The sequence below is a fragment of the Apiospora hydei genome, assembly GCF_038363865.1.
Source record: "Apiospora hydei strain CBS 114990 chromosome Unknown utg000004l_segment0_segment0, whole genome shotgun sequence".
Taxonomy (NCBI): domain Eukaryota; kingdom Fungi; phylum Ascomycota; class Sordariomycetes; order Amphisphaeriales; family Apiosporaceae; genus Apiospora; species Apiospora hydei.
Window position 1 is genome coordinate 56,622 of NW_027117363.1, and position 18,116 is coordinate 74,737.

Sequence of the window (18,116 nt, forward strand, 5' to 3'; positions counted from 1 at the left end):
CATCCCGACCCCAGAGACTATTGCTAACCCTGCCAAGTACTGGCCGCGCGGGGTCCCAGGCCATGTCAGATATCAACCCGAGCCGGCTGACTGGGCGACACTGCCCATCTTTTTCTCCAGGTTCGTCATCTCTTCTCACCATCTTGCTGGCCACCCATCAAAAACCCGGTATACCAATTTGTATCTCATTTTGCTTGTGCACGGTGCCCTACCCGCCGAGTCTGCGCAACCGCGCGATCTGGACGAAGCTGCGAATTTGGAAGCACGCGCTCGATGGCGGGGACAAGACCATGTTCGGGTACATCCATAACCTCAGCGCCGGCACACCCGTCCCTAATGCCGCGGCTGTATGCAGTGGTACCTCGTCGAGTCCGCCGACTTGGACAAGATGGTCATGACGAACTATGGCACTGTCATCTTCTACAGCGGCGTGGGGCGCGCGTTGCTGGCGGACCAGCAGGTTCGAGATCCAGGGCCCATGCTGCTCTGTGGGTTGGACAACAACGGGCAGGTCATGGTGCAGGGGCAGGTTTGGCCCTTCACGCTGGGGAGGTATCGGCCCGATGATGGTTGGGACGGGGAAATAATGATAGGGAGTGTGATTTGAAGATGTCCCTAGGACTCAGCAAGTACGTTTTCCTTTGGTTTTCTGTTCACCTTTGAACGTTGCTCCCCTTTCTCTCTTGTATCCCCGGCACCGATCCGCAGCCGGAACTGGCGAATCGCTACTCTCAGAACCACAATGGAAGACGAAATTATGGATATCCTGGAAGACAGTCGTGAACACGTGCCTGGATCACCTAATGTATGGCTGGACTGTATCGAAAGATGCGCCCCCAGATACCTGGAATTGGAAGCAGAAGGAGACGGCATGGTGTGCGATTGCGACCACAGCAGGCTCAAGACAACTGAAGTGCTGGAAAACGTGGATTTAGAGGATGGCGAGGTTTATCCATCGCCTGGGAGGGAATAACCAAGATCGTGAAAGCGAGAAGTTGGTACAGCGCCAGTCTTCAGTCACACGCAGTTGGATGAGCTACAGCCTGGTTTGATGTTAAGATTTGTCCGATCGTTTACGCATCTGCGACAGGTTTGGCAATCCGCTTCTCGAAATACAGCCACCTGCTGCACGATTACCGAATTAGACCTGGGGATTAATGAAGGAAGGTCGATCGGCTATCAAACACGAAGGAAGGGACTCTGCTTCGTGGAGTGAGCACGATGTTCTGGAACGGGCAAAGGCAAAGCTGGGTGTGCCAGCGATGCACAAGATCGTCGGGCGAGTAATTGGCCAATTGGTGAATTGGAAACGGAGGCAGTTGATGCAGGCAGATATTGGCCTAGCTGAAGGTGAAGAAGTCATGAATCAGGTTGTCAGGTAAGTTGGCCGCCTAGCCGGAGAAACAGAGCTCAGTAAGTACGTGATTGTGGTCGGGAGAAAAGGAGAAGGGCGACGACCGACCCCCGCCACGGCATGAACCGTTCCAGCCGGACTCCGAAAGGGATCGACGCTCGGCATGAGCAGTGATGAGCGCAGTGCCCGCATGTAGCCTCGTGGAGCCGACCGACTGCACTGACTGACTGACAACTGACTGGACACCGAGCCCACACCCCAGCTGACCGATCGACCACCTTCCTATTCAGCCCATCTCGGCCGGGCTCTCTTGTTTGGCCTTTTGACCTTTTGACCTAGGTGCATTCGAATCTGAGATTGCCCGAGCTTGGTCTTTTCGTTGGCGGCGAAGTACAGGACCAAGGAAAAATGCCGCACCCAATGATTAGCTGGCAAGCTTCAATGTGTGTAAGTAATGATTTGATAATGTCGCAGGCCAGCTGAACAAGGCATGTCGCAGTGTACGAAGTGGACCATGGACCGACCGACCCTGGCTCTACCCAAGTTGTACATATGTACGTAAATCCCAGCAATAGTTCGGCCCTCAATCCTGGATGGTGACCAGCAAGTAACCTTGATTCGGCTGGGCGCGGCTCTGCCGTTCGTCTCGGCTGGATTATTATGTGAGAGTAGGTGCTGAACATGAAATGCATCACGAGACAAGTATTCGGAAGCTGAAAGTCCCTCCAGAGCCGTTGGTTTCACCGTTTTCCGACTTGCCCGGGCGGCTCGTCAGCTAGTCATTTACCAAGGTATGTCATACGCAACTTGGCCCATCCGAAAAGCAATGTACGGACAGGCTGGTGGCTGGTTGGAGATCGGATCTGCCGACGGGGCGCGCTTCCTTTTCCATCAAGTAATAAGTAACTGCCACGACAAAGAAAAGCGCCTGGTGACGAATGATTGGACCCCTCGGCGACTCATGCTGGGGCGTTTGATGATAGCTTAGCTCTGCCGTAGCAGGTCGTGTACATCAACTCGCCGTCAGATGGCTACTGCATATTACCTACTTTGGGGAGATATCCAAATGCTACCTCAGCTGCATATGTACTTGGGAATGCGGCGGCGGCGGCACAGACTGGCGGAATGAAGGCAAGTCACTATTGGTGGTGAGAAGAATATGGCAATGCGACCCCACCACCCACCAAACCCACGCACCACGACATGGCCACGAGGGGGAGAGAGCCCTGATCGATAAGCTGCCCCTCCGTCATCCGTCTCGGCAGTACTAACAAGAGGGCAAAAAAACACATCTTCATGTGCCTGTGCTGTCCCCTTTACTAAAGGGACTCGTAGACGGTGGGGGTGGCCAGCCAGCAGGGACCAAAAAAATATAATGACTGTCTTGTAGCCTTCCTCTCACTCTCGCTCTCGCTCTTAATTGCTTTCCTCATTCATAGACTTTCGTCCTCTTCCTTTGTGCGGTCGGTTCCCTGCACGCCTGCTTGCTTGCTTGCTTCCCTTGTTGTACCTTTATGACGGAATAAGAGCCCGCCTGTAGACCACCACAAGCAAACTAAAGCTTACACTACCATATTTTCCTCTCTGAACCCTTCTCGACCACAGCTATACCGTATAGCAACTTCGTCCACTTACCGACTTCCTTCCTTACTGTTTAACCTAGCTGAGCATGAACACCTCGATGATTGAGTCCAAGTTCCTCTCCCACCCCGACAACCTCGGGGTGGTGGCCGTGGGCTTCTCCGGCGGACAGGTACGTTGAACTCGCGACTTGTGTTATCCAGAGCTACATGGCATACTGTTGGTGTTTGCTACTGGCGGGCTACGGTCACGATATCCTAGGTAATACATGCTACAGAAAAGAGCTGACTTTCGACACCACAGGGCAAGCAAGGCGTCGACGCCGCCCCCTCCGCGCTGATCGAGTCGGGCCTGCTGAAGCAGCTGCGCGAGGAGCTCAACTACAAGCTCCATGGCGACGACACGGTGCACTCGTACGCCGACCTGACGCCCGCCACCGACGAGCCGTACCGCAACATGAAGAACCCGAAGCGGGTCAGCGCCGTCACCCAGAAGCTGTGCGAGCAGGTCTACACGCAGGCGCGCGAGGGCCGGATGGTGCTGACGCTGGGCGGCGACCACTCCATCGCCATCGGCACCGTCGCGGGCACGGCGAAGGCCATCCGCGAGCGCCTGGGCCGCGAGATTGCCGTCATCTGGGTCGACGCCCACGCCGACATCAACACGCCCGAGTCGAGCGATTCCGGCAACATCCACGGCATGCCCGTCAGTTTTCTGACGGGCCTGGCCAAGGAGGACAACCCGGAGTACTTCGGCTGGCTGAAGGAGGACAACATGCTCAACCTCAAGAAGCTCGTCTACATTGGTCTGCGCGACGTTGACCCGGGCGAGAAGAAGATCCTGCGGGAGAACGGCATCAAGGCGTTCAGCATGTTCGACATTGACCGGTATGTTGCTTCCTTCTTGCTATTATATCCCACTCTTTTTTTTTATCACGATTAACTCGGCGATTGTCAAATAGCCACGGTATCGGCCGCGTCATGGAGATGGCGCTGGCGCACATCGGGTCGGATACGCCGATCCATCTCTCGTTTGACGTGGACGCGCTGGACCCGATGTGGGCGCCGAGCACGGGAACGCCCGTCCGCGGAGGGCTGACGCTGCGCGAGGGCGACTACATTTGCGAGTGCGTGCACGAGACGGGCAGCCTGGTGGCGGTAGACCTGGTCGAGGTCAACCCGAGCCTGTCGCCCGAGACGGGGACGGGGGCGCACGAGACGGTGCGCGCGGGGTGCTCGCTGGTGCGGTGCGCGCTGGGGGAGTCGTTGCTGTAGACGTAGTGTAGTCGGTCGGGTCGAATCGAATGTAATGAACGATCGGTCGGTCGGTCGCTGTTGGGGATGTTGGTTCGTGGTGGGGAGTTTAGGTAGCTGCCGTCTGTCTGTCTATGCTTCCCGTTGATTTACCTAAGGCTCGGGTCGTGGCAAGGGTTGGGTTGGGCCAACCATGTCGGCGGGGAGGTCTTGGCCAGCCTCGCAAAGTCTCAGACGAACTCGGCCGATTTCCGCGGACCTGCTGCTACTAGAGTTTTTCCACTGATCTAGATCCGAACCCTCGGGGGACAACATTCAAGTCAAGTTCAACTGTGGTCTACTTTAATGCAATGACAGCAAATGCAGCACTGCAAATCGCATTTTCGTTATGGGCCTTCGAAAACAGTGAGGAACGAACCGGGATTGCGTCCGATTCGGAAGCTTCCGAGATTCCCATGTGCAGGTCACCATGGCATGTTGCAATGCCAATCCCAGCCACCTACTTTATGGGTGTCCATCAAATGGAGATGGCTGTCCCGCCATGCCACTGCGCACCTACTGCTATCTTACAGATCGGATCTGCTCTAGTTGAGTGATCTCTCTCGGCGCTGGCGCTGGCGTCTTAGCTGGAGATGGCCCGGACAGTTTTGGGACTCTATATCAGACATCAAGATCGAATGCATGTCCTCTGAAGATAGAGACTTTGGTGAGCCAGTCGCTGAGTCGTGGCAGACTTATTCCCATGGTTAGAATCCGCTAAGACCCGGCTTCACACCGCGAACAAACGAAGCGACGCGACGAAAGAGATAGCGAGGGATTTGGTCAATTGGGTCGGTCGTTGTCCGTCAGCAGCAGACACACCTTTCATCTTTTTCCATGTGGCCCAGCCTGCACTTCGCCCGACAAAATAAACGTCCATGTAGGTCGCCTTACTTGTTCGTAAAGAAGCAACAAGTAGCCCAACGTCGTGAGGCAAGGAGTCAATGCTTGGCTTGAATTCTGCCATTCTACCTAGAAGAAGCTTGTACCTGACCTAGCAAGAGAAGAGAAGATCGCTGCTGTCTGTCTTGCAGCGCGCGGTGTCTCCACCAGCCCAGCGCATTCCCACCCACTCAACCACTGAGTTGTTCACTCCGCGGGGCTTCTGCTGCTGCAGCTTGGGCCTAAAAAAAGGCCGATACCTCGCTACCGCGGGCCTTCCTCCACTGTCCGACCAGAACCAGAGCCGGGCGCACGCTGTGTTGCATCCTGCAACCTCGCGCGTCGCATTGAAGCCCAATCCAATCATCGTCGTGCACGAGTCGACCTGTTGCGAGCTGGCGCTCTTTTCTTACCAGACCAGCACCAGACAGACTCTCGCTGCTGCTGTCTTTCGGGCTTCGACAGACGGACAGACGGACAGGGCAGCAATTGATTGCTTTCGAACCTGCAATTGCCATCGCTATAAAAGGCCAGGACGAGGACGACATCGACGACCCACGGACGCTCCTCCAAATTACCTACGCCAAACACATCGCGATTAATTCCCCGATTTCGATTTGCCCATTGGCGGCAATCAGCAGCTTGATATTACGGTTCGAAAAGGCGCCCTCGAAACCCGATCTTCGCCCAAACTCCAGTCTTTGCGCCGGGGCAACCGGAGAAGAGAAAGAAAAATAGACGCCACACAAACAGGAGCGACGCCAACATGGCCTCGACCACGACGGCGAGCGGCTCCCTCGTCTACTCGCGCCGCGTCGCCCGCGTCCACAAGTACCACTGGCCCGCCATCCAGCTTAACGTCTGGATGATCATCCTGCTCATCGCCTCGTGTCTGATCATCGGCGTCTTCGCGACTTTCATCGAGCAGCAGCAGACCCTCAACCTGCACATCCCCTGGTACTTCCCCTACTTCATCACCGTCGCCGGCCTGACCATCCTCTTTATTGGCGGGCTGCTGTGGCTCATCTCGCAGCGGCGCCTGCTGCCGGCCATCGTCATTGTGGGCGCGTTTGTGTTTTTTGTGCTGTGGATGGTCGGCCTGATTGTGGTGAGCATCGAGCTCTGGGGCCCGACAGGCTCGGTCAGTGCCAATTGCAATTTGTTGGTGTTTGATCGGGTGCCCGAGCCGGCCAACAGTCTCGCGAACCTGGCTTGGTTGCAGCAGAAGAGTATATGTAAGCCCTTCACTCGGTTTTCTCGGTTGCTTCTTTGTCTTTGTCAGCAAGGGGCTTTGAGCTTTGTCGACCTCTCTTGAAACCATGTGGCTAATATGCAAGGAACAGGTCAATCGTGGCAAGCCGTCTTTGCCTTTGCCCTCATCGGCGTCATCTTCCTACTCTGGATCATGGTCATGGCGATACAGGTCTTTTACGACGATGCGTAGTAGCGTTGCGCGACCGACAGGCCTCTTTCCGTGAGGCGTGATCCCAGGCAGAAGTCCTGGTCAGATTTGATGCAATTGAGTACGATATGACGACAAAAAACATGTGGCACCAGGACACAACAGCGTTGGATACCATGGGGGATTTTAGATGCATTTGCTTGGAGTTTTCACGGTCTGAGCTGTTTGAATGCATCTTCGCAATGAAAGTTGCGACAACAGGGCGACGGATGACACTCAAGTGGTCGAATATTTTGGGCCAACAGCACGAGCATCACGACTTCCTCATAGGAAACACATACGATTTGTAAAAGGAGATACGGTTAAGCATGTGGTGGTAAATCATGTATTAATCATGGCGCTGTATAAGCGCGTATATCCCAATTGCCAAAATCATAATAAGGGAGTCTCTGTCCCTGAAGCCAATACAACGCCCGTCGCTAGTATGTTGTGACCATCACATCTTTAGTTGGAGATCTTGGAGTTGACCTTGTTGCCCGTGGCCTTCTCGTAGCCGGTGCGCAGGCCGTCGGTGATCTTCTCGAGCTTGGCCTCGCCCAGCCTGCCGTTGTTGTACTTCTTGTCGAGCATGTTGGCGGCTGTGGTTGAGAGGTTAGCTTTTTTCCCCATCTTCACATCCATTTTAAGGAAGCATGGTATTGAGTGAAGACATACCCTTGTCACCGTAGTCCTGCTGAGGGCACCGCCGGTTTGTTGCTGGGTATTGCCGCTGCCGGAGCCGGATGCCTTCTTGATGAAATCCATGATTGCTAATTTGGGTCTTTGGGAATTTGGTATATGGTATGTAGTGTAGAAAGTGACTTCTGTTTGTATGATGTTGGTTGGAACTATGCATCTATCGACTACTGAGTACGGCGGGTGTTCGAGGACTTATATACACACTGGACGGCCAAGATCGAGCCCAGGATGTGGTAGTCTTCTGCCGGCCAATACGATAAGAGACGTCATAGGGCCTCTCTCGAGACCGTTTCATTGTGGCTTTCCCCCTACTAGTTTTTCCAAGCTTTCTACGGCAATGCACATGTGCTGCCCGCATTCCTGGCAGTGAGACTGAGACTGGGGGATGCCCGGCAAACGCAGATGCCAGTGACGCTAATGGGGGTTGACGTCATCGCTCATAGCGGAGTTCAACTTTCAAGCCTGTGCTAACTTTAGAAGCATGAATCGCTCTGGTTTCGATGGTCATCAATGTCACCCCAAAATCAGGGTCCAAGCAAAGATGGGACAAAGATCCTGACATATGATGTCGCTTTGTTTTGCCGAGGGTCCTTGTTCAACCCCGTGTATCTGACGATAGTGGCGTGCATGTGTTACCGCATCGCACATCCAAGAGTTGCAATCAACAGGAACGAGAGCAGCCAAGGTGAAACGTGAAGTTCATGATATTGACAGTACAAGTAAAATCAAATTCTCAATGCTATGTGATGCTGAACCTGGCTTGGCCAATGCCGGACAATAATAAAAACAAAACATGATGCCATCCATCAATTGGTGTTGGTGTAAGTAGCAAAAAAAGAACTCCCCGACGCCGTCGTCTGCTATAAATGGGTATCTCCTCCCCCATGGGCAAATCTCGAACTGCCCTATCCTCCTCCAACTTTATCGCCGTCAGGCGGATATGCATCCTTCCAAAGCCTCTCGGGCGTCACCTCCAACATCTGGTCCTGCAACCTCCCTCGCTCCCCCGACATCGTGGGTTGCCCACTAACTATATCCAGGCCAGCACCCAAGCCGTTGAGCATCCAGCTTGGCGGCCTCGACGAAATGGCTCCTCCCCAAAGCTCCTGGCTTGCTGTGTTTCATCGTCCAGCTAGATCCTCCAACAATCCTCCTCCTCAACTTGGATCCCCTCATTTGGCACCCCAAAAAGGCCGGTATAGGCATAGGTATACTACAATATCATATGTACAGCGTTGGTGTGTCCCTGGGCCCAGTCCAAGTCGAGAATATACGTGGTGCTTATGTTACATTCGTGGCGTCATATCAACAGCTGTGGCTGTTGCTCAAGAAGATAAAGGACAAGAAGAAGAACATTCCTTTCTTCTTTCTTCGTCCTCATAGCAGGTCTTCGACCCATCCCATCGTCTCGCGGCGGTCGTCGGAAAGGCGCGCGTACTCGAGCAGGAGGCGCAACACGTAGATCTGCATGTCCTCCTTGCGCAGCACCTTCTCGGCCCACTCTTTGCCCGCCATGGCAATCTTCTCGGCCTCGGCGTCGTGCGCGGGGACCTTCTTGCCGCTCTCGCCGCCGTCGTAGCCCATGAAGTACTCCAGGATGCCGTAGTAGTCCCCGAAGCGCGTGTCCATGGGCACAAAGTGCTTCCACGCAAACAGCCGGCTGTCGTGCCACTCCCGGAACAGCGTGCTCTTGATCGGCAGGCTGGTGCTCCGCAAAAAGCCCAGGTAGCGGCCCGAGAAGCTGTTGCCGTCAATGTCGGGCAGGTACTTGAAGTCGAACTGATACGAGAGCGGCTGGCCGAGCTCGATCTGGAAGTGCGGGTCCGTGTAGACGCAGTGGCCCCATTCCTTGTTGGCCTCGAGCTTGTCGTCGCACATGAGCTCCGTAAAGGCGACATCCGTAGAGTCCCGCACCCACTGGCCCAGCTTGGCATCCTTCTGCGCCGTCAGGTTGTACTCGGGCAGCGGCATGGCAAAGTTGATGGGCGCCTCCACCTCGGCCTCGGCGCGTGTCAGCTTGGTGCCGTTGTTCATCGCGACGAATCGGTGGCGCTGGAAGCTCTTCCAGTTGTTCTCCTTGTTGCGTCCGCCCGTGGCCACGCCGCGCCAGATGACGCCGTCCATCTTCTCCTTCCAGGGGCCGCCCTGATAGCCGTCGCCAGTGAACCGCTCTTCCTCCTTCCAGTACATGGGCGCCGGCAGCAGAATCTCGTTGTTGACGGCCAGCTTGCTTCCGCCAAACATGGGGAAGAGCACTTTGGTGGCCGAGGTGGAGAGGGGCTTGATGAAGATACCCTCGAGCGCTTGAAGATCGGGCTGGTGGCAGAACTCGGTGGACAAGCTAAAGTTGGACGTGTAGCCGCGGTATTGGTGAGGGGCCGCATTGGCCGGCACAAAGGCAGGGGTCTTGTCGAAGGATCGGACGGTGCCGGCAAGCCGAGCGGGACTCTGGGGGTGGCAGCCTCGGCGCGCAACCAACCAGTAGGGTTCTGCAGTGTTCAAGTTAGCCCACATGTTCGAGACCGCAAAAGGGACCGCATTTTCAAGGTTGCTTACCGGTCGACTCCCACTTCTTGTTACGAGTGAAAGGTCTTCGATCCGTACCGGGCTTCGAGAGCGGCTTGAAGTCGGACACGACGTCCTTGGGCGGGGTCAAGACGCGCATTTCCTTCTCCTTCTGGACATAGCGGTTGATGTCTTCCCAGGGCACGACCAGGCGGGGCTCGTCCATGGCGTTGAGCGCAATGTCCATGTCGGGCAGGTACTCCTCGATGGTCTTGATCATGGACAGCCAGATGGTGGTCCAGAACCAGTCGCTCTCGGCGCTGGCGTTGTGGTTGCGGATGTTGATGGTCATCTCGTAGTCCCAGGCCTCCTTCCGGATGCGCCTAGCATCCAGGCCCCAGAAGGGGTTGAGGTCGTGGTAGATCTGGTCCCAAAAGTCCTCGACGACGATGGCGTTGTGCTTCTTGGCAAACTCGTACCAGCCCTTGAAGCCGGGAGGAGGGTGGCGACCGCGGCGTGCGCGGTAGGCCTTGGCGGCCTCTTCGAGGGTGTGAGACTCTTTGGCCATGGCGTCGCTGAACTGGGTCTCGGCGAGCTTGATGAGGGAGTCGATGGGGTGGCCGGCGTTGGCGTAGTCGGGCATCGCGGGGGGCTTGTCGTCGACTAACGGTTGCTCCTGGGCATCGCTGGGCGGCGACGAGGGGCCTGCGGCCGTCGGTCGGGGTGTAGAAGGGGTCATGGGCGGCGCTGTTTCCGGGCAGAACGTACGTCACCGGCACCTCGACGGGCTGGGAAGAATAGTAGTAGAGCAGACAGCATAGTATGGCGCCCGGTAGAAGATAGCGTATGAGGTGGGATGGGCGGCGCGGGGGGAACGCCGGAGAGCGCATTGTGGGACAGAACAGGGAGCCTTTGAGGGCCGCCACTTTGTCGGTTGTGTGGTCGTCGTCTTGGCGAAGGAGGTATTTCTGGCCAAGGGAGTCGAAGGTAAGTACCCTTCCGTCCAAATCGAGGGCACGACGCTCCCAGCAATATTCTTCCAACAATCCCCAAACCAATCAGTTGTACGGCGCAAAAGTGTTCCCCCAGAGAAGTGAATGTTTCGCAGTTGGCGACGAGACGAGCTGGCCGGTCGCAGCGGGGTCGAGGGGAAACTGATTGGCGATGCAGCGAGGAGGGGAGGCGGAAGTGGAACAAAGGTCTTGGATTTGGTCGGGGTCGAGTTCGAGGATTGCGGTCGAGATCGAGTCGAGAAGCAAAGGCAACGTCACGGGTTTGGTGGTGCAATTGGGATATCCACCAGCTCGGACGAAATAGTCAGATAGTGTTGGGCAGTGGCGCTGATTTGACTGGAGTAGGCTGGGGGTAGTTGCGATCTATCGTGGATTGCGTCGGGAGCAGTCGAGGCCGAGCGTCTGCTTGGTTTGGTTTTGGCCGTCGCGTCGAGCTAGTTGGACAAGTGGATGGTAATTGACAGAAGAATCAAGAACGGGCAGAAGAAGAGAGAGGGCGAAAGAGAATAACACGTCAACAGGAACAACACCAATCTCGGAGCAATAGAATCGAATTGTCGCTGGAGGAGCTGGCGAAGGAGGAGGGTTAGTTAGTGAGAAGGGCCCCCAACTTTCCAAGGTGCTGTAAGGTCGGGTCGGGTGTCATTGAAGGTATTTGGTTAGGTACGGAGTAAAGTGGCCTGCCCTTGGCAGCGTGGAAGGTGGAAGGATGCGGGCTAGTGCAAGAGCAAGTGCAAGTGCAAGTGCTTCATTTAGGCAAGGCAGGTTTCTAAATGGGAACATGGAAGGCAAAAAAAGCAAAGACAGGCATAGGAACTAGGTTAGAATGGCGCTGGAACGACCTAAACTCACTGGGATTGACGGACAGCTAGGTACAGCTAAACCGGCTCGGGTCGGTTGCAGTGCTGTTTTGGTGCTGGTCGTGTTTCAACCAATCCAATCAATCCGAACGCCCAATCAGCGCTCAATGTCCGCAGCCCGCACCGTGGTTCATGCGTCGTCGTCGTCGTTCGTTCGTTGCCGTCGTCGTGTCGTGCCTCTCTGGTCGGGTGAGTCGTCGACAGTCTTGGGTTTCGTAATGGTTCGTTGGTTCGTCATCCGGGGGGTTCATATGGGATGGGAAATCTTGGGGTGCGAAGGTTAAATGACTAAAGACTGGGCAGTCGGATGGAGCCAGCGCAGGTCGGTGTGGCTTGCAGTTGCAGCTGCCCATCGATCGCAAAACGGCTAGTACCGTCGTGCGGGCATGGGCGCTCGAGGTTACCTGTCTCTGTTCCTGTTTCTGTTCCTGGGGGCCTTCCTGGGGGGCCGGCGTTGGACAAAAAGAGAAATGGAATCGAGACAACCGGCGCCGATCAATTTGATTGCTGACGGCTTGGCAGCGCATGGGTGCGTGTCGCCGATGCTGCACAGGCAACCTATCGCCCGCCTTGCTCCCAATCAGAACGAATCGTCAAGCTTTCGCCAGGCTGCAAGCGACGACATGTAGACTTCCACAATCAAGGTGACATCTTACCCCGTCCTTCCTTCTTTTAGGTGGGGGAACACGTTGGAAGGAATGCGACGTTCCAAACCATCTGCTCCATGGCCATCCTCTGCATCTGCGTAATCATCGCGGCTGGACGACGTATCCGCGTCTTCTTGCACTGCTTACTAGACTGTGGACATGTATGTATGCGCAGTTACTGGATATGGATCGTCACACTGCTAAGCGACTGGCCGTTGCAACTCCCGTTACCAAGTCTTGCAAGTATCTCACTCACCCGCGCCTCCCGTCATTGGCGCTGTCTTAGAACCTGTACGGCTGTACCTGTCAGATCAGCCGGTTCGCCCGTTGGCATGTGAGACGAACGGTTGTTGATTCAGAATGCCGTGTAGCAAACCCCTCACTTGTCTTCAAATGTTGACTTCCATATCGCACACCCGTGATGCAGCAAAAGCCAGTACACGTACACGTATTTCCCTCATCTGACCGGCGCATCGCAATTTCACTTTCTTCTCCATTCGCGGTCGCTGGTCTTTTGATTTGCTGGAAATCTTCAACACTTTCGGTTGGAGCTGACTACGCAACGTACAGCTTACATCCGTCCCCGCTCCCCGGGGCTCAAAGGGGAAAGTGTGGAGGAAGATCAAATCTCCCGGCCCTGCTGCGATCCCTTTTTCTGGTCCCGTCGATTTGGGTCGTCAGGTCGTCGTCGTCTCCAGTGCCGGTCACGATGGTTCACGAATATGCCTCACCTGAGATCTCATGAAAAGACAAACAACTATCGAATGGAAGTTGCCGTCGCTGGAGATGCGAGGCTTGGATTACCATGAATGATATACATTTGATGCGTCTCCCTGCAAACCTTGCGGACAGAACTAATCTTCTGTGCCTCCATTCCGCAGACGGGATCTACAGTAGATGCTAGGGAATTTGCTTTGGCGGCCTGACTCGAGAGACAATGTCAGCGGTCTTCTCGAAAACATGGGCCCCCATGGGCTTTTATCGAAATATCGAGGCCTCTGTAATTGGGATCATTGCGATAGAAATTCGGATCCGCGCAGCCCTAAAAAACCGCGATCGGCCCAAGCCAACGCAAAGGCTGGTTCCGTTCCCCAAGACCAAGACTCAGCCACAGCGCCCTAGGATCGGGCGTTTGACAGATTGCTTTTGTCTTGCCCCTTCATCTCCAGCTCGTCACGGTCGTGTTCGAGAACGAAACCAATCGCACGCATCCTCGAGCAACAAACTTGTCTCAGTCCCCCGATTCCAGAACGTGTCATTTGAGTGGCAGTCTCTCTCTCAACTACGTAGGACACGTACTTTGTGATTATTTATCACCAGCTTCGCAGCCGCACAACCGGGAGGGAGACTCCTCTCCGTCTTGTTTCCGTCCAGACAACAACGTATGACTTGTGCGCCGCCGCAACGATCCCCCTTTACCCGCCCGTCGATCCCGCGTCCGGTTGACTCGTCCCAGCGATGTTCAGGGTCCCCGATTGCGTGTTCTCATGTTTGAGAATCCGCTCACGGCCGGCCTTGGCGACGGCACTTCGGCAGCAACCCACCATTTCTTTGCTTTTTGTTTTTGCATTTTTTTGCTACCGTAAGCTGTACACAAGACACTGTCGTGATTTAGCTGCTCCTACTCCACAACACCCGTATGAAACAAGACCACCTGTCGTCGGCATGCGCGCTAGAAATTAGCATCGTGATTCTTTTAATAGTTTCCATTTAAGACATGGTAGGACCCTGCATAACGCATAATGTGACGTAGGACTGTCTTCTGCGGTGCAACCAGAACTACCGAGCAAGCGATTCAACTGCCTCAGCCAGCTGTGCATTCGCCCGGTAGCGCGGGAATCCTTTTTAGATGGTCTCAGGTTCTCATTTTGGACAGTAGTCTCGGGGGAGAAAGGGGAAGATAGCTTCGTGCTGGTTTCCACAAACATAGTTCAACTGGGTGTGTCTCAATAATCGTAAGGAATTGGAGCAAAAAAAAAAAAAAAAAACGACCCGGTCTCGGATACGCTGGACAATTAGGACGGGTATCATCTGCCCAGCAGTAGCTCAACTTAATTAAGAGCCAGACCCCGTGATACTGTTTCGCATACTACCAGCGTAAAATTCGACGCGCCGGTAACATAATTATACATGGTAGTATGTGTCGGTATGCTATCAGGCAGAATCAATAATCTTGGTCAGCCTGTATCATACCTGTAAAGTCAAGTGTGAGTCTTGATACGCGAGGCGCATGAGGAAGAGGTGCATCGGGGAAATCCAAGCATCATATTTATATCGTCAAGCATTCAATATCTAAGTACTTTACATAAAATCCTACACACGCATCCAACGGAATTCTATGCACCCTATGGCCCCAGCCTAGTTACAAATCTTCCGTATCATGGTCCTCCCCAATGCTATCATCCTGCGACCGCGCCAGCAGCTCCTGGTACTCGGGCCGGAACGGCCACTCCATCCAGCGCTCGAGCAGCTCCTGCCACTGCTTGTCGTTGAGCGACCGCGGCGAGATGCCGGCGTACTGGCACTTGACCGGCTTCCCGCCCAGCTTGGGGTCGTGCAGACTCTTGCAGCGCGGGATGATCCAGTCCGCCGCGCCGGGCCAGACGCTATCCAACAGTTTGTGCAGGGGCGACGCCGACGACATGAACAAGGCGCGGGTCAGCAGGTCGAAAATCTCCGAGGCCCGGTTCGAGTTGGGCCCCGTCTGCGTCAGCAGGGGGTGCAGCGTCCGCGGCTGGATGTCCAGCAGGCTGCAGTCGACGTTGGGGAAGAAGTCGAGGGCCGTCGTCTCCAGGGGCTCGTACGCGCGCCGGTCCCAGGCCATGGCGGGCGGGTCCTGGCGCACCAGGTGCATGTTGTCGTAGCACTTGAGGTAGTCGAGCCGCTTGCTGTTGGGCAGCCGGCTGAATTCGTCGTCCCACTCGGCCTCCATTTTCCGTAGCTCCCTCTCCGTGACCTTGCCGTTTTTCTTGCCACCCTTGGTGGTCTTCTGTGCGCGGAGTTGCAGGATGGCGTCGTAGGCCTGTTGGCGCTTGAAGATCTCTTGGAACCGGGCGAGGTCGGAGTTGCCGCGCCACTGCAGCTTCCGGAGCAGGGTGTGCTCCTCGGAGTACTTTTCCATCGCCTGCTCCTCGTTGGCCTCTTGCAGCGAGGACAGGGTCTCGTGGTAGGCCCGCGCAAAGACGGGCGGTGCGGCACCGGGCACCACGATGTTGCCCGCGTCCAGGTCGGCCAGGGCGTCTGTGTGCACCTGCGGGGTCCGGCGCGCGGGCATGACGATGCCGTTCTCGCGCATCCGCCGCGCCGCCATCTGGGCGCTGGCCCGGTCCAGGTTGGTGTCGCGGACGTACCAGATCGAGTCGGGCCCGGACTTGCCGCAGACCTCGTGCAGGTACTCGCAGTACAGCTCGGCGTCGATGGCGCTGCGCTTGCGGCGCTGCATGCTGCGGGCGACGAGGCTGCCCTTGTCGTCGCGGCGGGTCCACAGCAGCATGCGGACCTGGCCGTAGCGGTGGAAGATCTGGCCGGAGCGGATGGCGTCGAGGAACTGGTGCTGCACGAGGCGGGCGATGGACTCGAAGCCCATGAAGCGCTTGCGCGGGTGGAAGGCGATGTTGGCCGTCACCAGCAGCGTGTCGTTCCGGTGCGACTGCGGGGCGGGCTGCTGGTGCGGCAGGTACTCCGGGGTCAGGACCGAGTTCAGGTCCTTCCAGATCATGCCGGACTTAGGGGTCAGCTTGGTGCCGGGGCGGTCGAGGAGGTCTTGCAGAAAGGGGGTGTAGAAGGCGGCATCCGGCTCCATGAGGATGTGGGAGCGGGGCTGGAGGTAGTCATTGAGCTTGCGACTCCAGAGGCCGGCGCCGGGATAGATGTCGAGGATGTCGCAGCCTTTGTGGCGGTCCAGGGAGGGGCCGATGTAGGAGGTGATGTCGTCGCACAGCTCGTCGCTCACGATGTTGACGCGGGACTTGTCGCCCTTGGGGGCCTTGGATATGGCCCTGGACCTAGGAGGAGGCTTCTTGGGCTGGGGCTCCTCGAGCGAGTCTTCTCCTGCCTCTGGGAGGGCCTTATCGGCGGCGGTTCTGCCGGACCTGTGTTTCCAGACGCCGGTGGCCACTAGCCTTTGGGCGGTGGGGGTGACGGCATGCAGCTCTGATTTAAGAAGGATGTTTTTGCGCGGCGCTGGTGCTTCGGGGAGGTGAGAGGAAGAAGAAGTAGAAGCACAGCGGCTGTTAGTGGGAGGGCGCGGCCAGGTCACGGCATTGCAGGGCCGGAACCTACACCGGATCGCAAAAGTGCGCAAATGAGCGACGCGGGTTGGAATCATCCGTGGCGGTTTTGCTGTCTATCCCCCTCAATTGGCCGTCTCTTGGTTTCACAAAATCGTTCTTTTCTGGTGCGATATCAGGGTCTGGTCGGCATCTTCATGTTCATCAGATGTTGGTGATGCATGTACAGTGTTCTTGGGCGATGGTTTTCTGCCGGTGCTTGCCGCTTCAATGTTGAATTTCGAGATGCGGCCAAGTACCTGTACCCACCGGCACCATTGGCGACAGTAGCCAAGTCCCGGTGCCCAGGGCAGGCTGGCAGGGTTCAATGCCGTGCGCATGCAGACCCCAAAATAGCGTGCCCGCCGCTCGGGTTCTGATCTACAGACGAGACATCGGTTCGCATGCAGTCAGCTAACAGCACCAGCAACGACCATGTGTTACTTGGTCTTGGCCGAAGCTCAGACAGGCCAGCCGTCCTTCCAGTATTATGGAAGAAGGTACCTATATAGCTAGGCGAGCCGAGTAGGTGGTGCCAGAGTACCGTCTCTATGTCGTTGTTCATGGGGTTGGATGTCTCGAAGAATCTGCTGGACTCCTATTGTTCCGACTTTCTAGTAACCTGGTGATCGCTTTTGATGCTAGACCGAGGTATGCAGGTACCAGAATCTACAGCGAGACGGACTATCGGGAGGACGAGAGAGTGAGAGATAAGAAACAGAGGTGGAAGATTAAGCCGAAGGCAAGCACTGTATGGCTTCCAGTGGTGGCAGCAGTGCAATACCGACAACATGCGCCATCAGGATGAAGACAATTGAGACCATCTACTAACGTCTCCATTCACACACCTGCTACAGGTCCGGGTCACAAGTCTACCTCTGCACGGCACTGGCGGGGCATGAAAATTGGAAGCACTTCCCAAAACGACTCCTGAGCGAGTCCAGCCCTCCAGCCCCTGTGTCAAGCTGTGTGAGGCGGAGGGCCAAGCCTGGTAGGAGTGTAGGCCGAGACCATTGAACCACGGTAGATGGACGCATGTGATGTAGCTGGGGAGGTGGGTATCAATCTGCGAATGGGGTTCCAGGAGTGTCCCAGCCAGACGAGCCGGTTACATTAAGAGTGCTGATCGTCTTCCAGGATCAGGGCCTGCAAGGTCAAAGGGGACAGCAATCAAGCCTAGGTAAACATTCTTGATATCGCAGTGAAGCCTCCTGCAGCCTCTGGTTACTGGCCTCTTTTCACTCGGCTTGGCGGGATGGAAGATCGGACCAAAAAAAAAGGAAAAAAAAAAAAAAAAAGAATGGGAGACCCCAAGCTCCCCACCACATCGCCAACGTTAGTGGACTTGCGGACTTGCCCCTCCAACCCCACCACCACTAGCACCTGACTGTTGCACCTAAATGGTACCAGTACCAGTACCAGGCTTAGCAGTTGAGGGGCAGGGTGGTTGTGGTGCGAGGCCTACCACTCAACCACTCCGTCTTGTCGATAAGCATTCCCTGATGTCAGCAGCATGAGGCATTCCACCATTACGTCGTAAACAGTCAGTCTCCTTGTTCCTTTCCATCGCATCT

General features: G+C 55.9%; 6 protein-coding genes across 6 annotated transcripts; 3 read left to right on the forward strand and 3 right to left on the reverse strand.

The window, feature by feature from the left end:
- Window positions 1–349: 349 nt before the first annotated feature.
- Window positions 350–607, forward strand: PG997_002496 (uncharacterized protein; the record flags this gene model as incomplete). Its single annotated transcript, XM_066806811.1, has 1 exon — window positions 350–607. One exon carries the CDS (start codon window positions 350–352, stop codon window positions 605–607), a length of 258 nt encoding a protein of 85 aa, XP_066670429.1.
- A 2,416-nt stretch (window positions 608–3,023) lies between these two features.
- Window positions 3,024–4,209, forward strand: PG997_002497 (Arginase; the record flags this gene model as incomplete). The annotated part of the gene is made up of 3 exons (XM_066806812.1): window positions 3,024–3,107; window positions 3,239–3,822; window positions 3,897–4,209. The coding sequence occupies 3 exons, from the start codon at window positions 3,024–3,026 to the stop codon at window positions 4,207–4,209; spliced, it is 981 nt and encodes a 326-aa protein (XP_066670430.1).
- Window positions 4,210–5,875: 1,666 nt separating this feature from the next.
- PG997_002498 (uncharacterized protein) lies at window positions 5,876–6,553 on the forward strand (the record flags this gene model as incomplete). The annotated part of the gene is made up of 2 exons (XM_066806813.1): window positions 5,876–6,344; window positions 6,453–6,553. 2 exons carry the CDS (start codon window positions 5,876–5,878, stop codon window positions 6,551–6,553), a joined length of 570 nt encoding a protein of 189 aa, XP_066670431.1.
- Window positions 6,554–7,015: 462 nt separating this feature from the next.
- Window positions 7,016–7,315, reverse strand: PG997_002499 (uncharacterized protein; the record flags this gene model as incomplete). The annotated part of the gene is made up of 2 exons (XM_066806814.1): window positions 7,016–7,180; window positions 7,226–7,315. 2 exons carry the CDS (start codon window positions 7,313–7,315, stop codon window positions 7,016–7,018), a joined length of 255 nt encoding a protein of 84 aa, XP_066670432.1.
- Window positions 7,316–8,626: 1,311 nt separating this feature from the next.
- On the reverse strand, window positions 8,627–10,493 carry PG997_002500 (uncharacterized protein; the record flags this gene model as incomplete). Its single annotated transcript, XM_066806815.1, has 2 exons — window positions 8,627–9,738; window positions 9,806–10,493. 2 exons carry the CDS (start codon window positions 10,491–10,493, stop codon window positions 8,627–8,629), a joined length of 1,800 nt encoding a protein of 599 aa, XP_066670433.1.
- A 4,143-nt stretch (window positions 10,494–14,636) lies between these two features.
- Window positions 14,637–16,601, reverse strand: PG997_002501 (uncharacterized protein; the record flags this gene model as incomplete). Its single annotated transcript, XM_066806816.1, has 1 exon — window positions 14,637–16,601. One exon carries the CDS (start codon window positions 16,599–16,601, stop codon window positions 14,637–14,639), a length of 1,965 nt encoding a protein of 654 aa, XP_066670434.1.
- Between the last annotated feature and the right edge of the window lie 1,515 nt (window positions 16,602–18,116).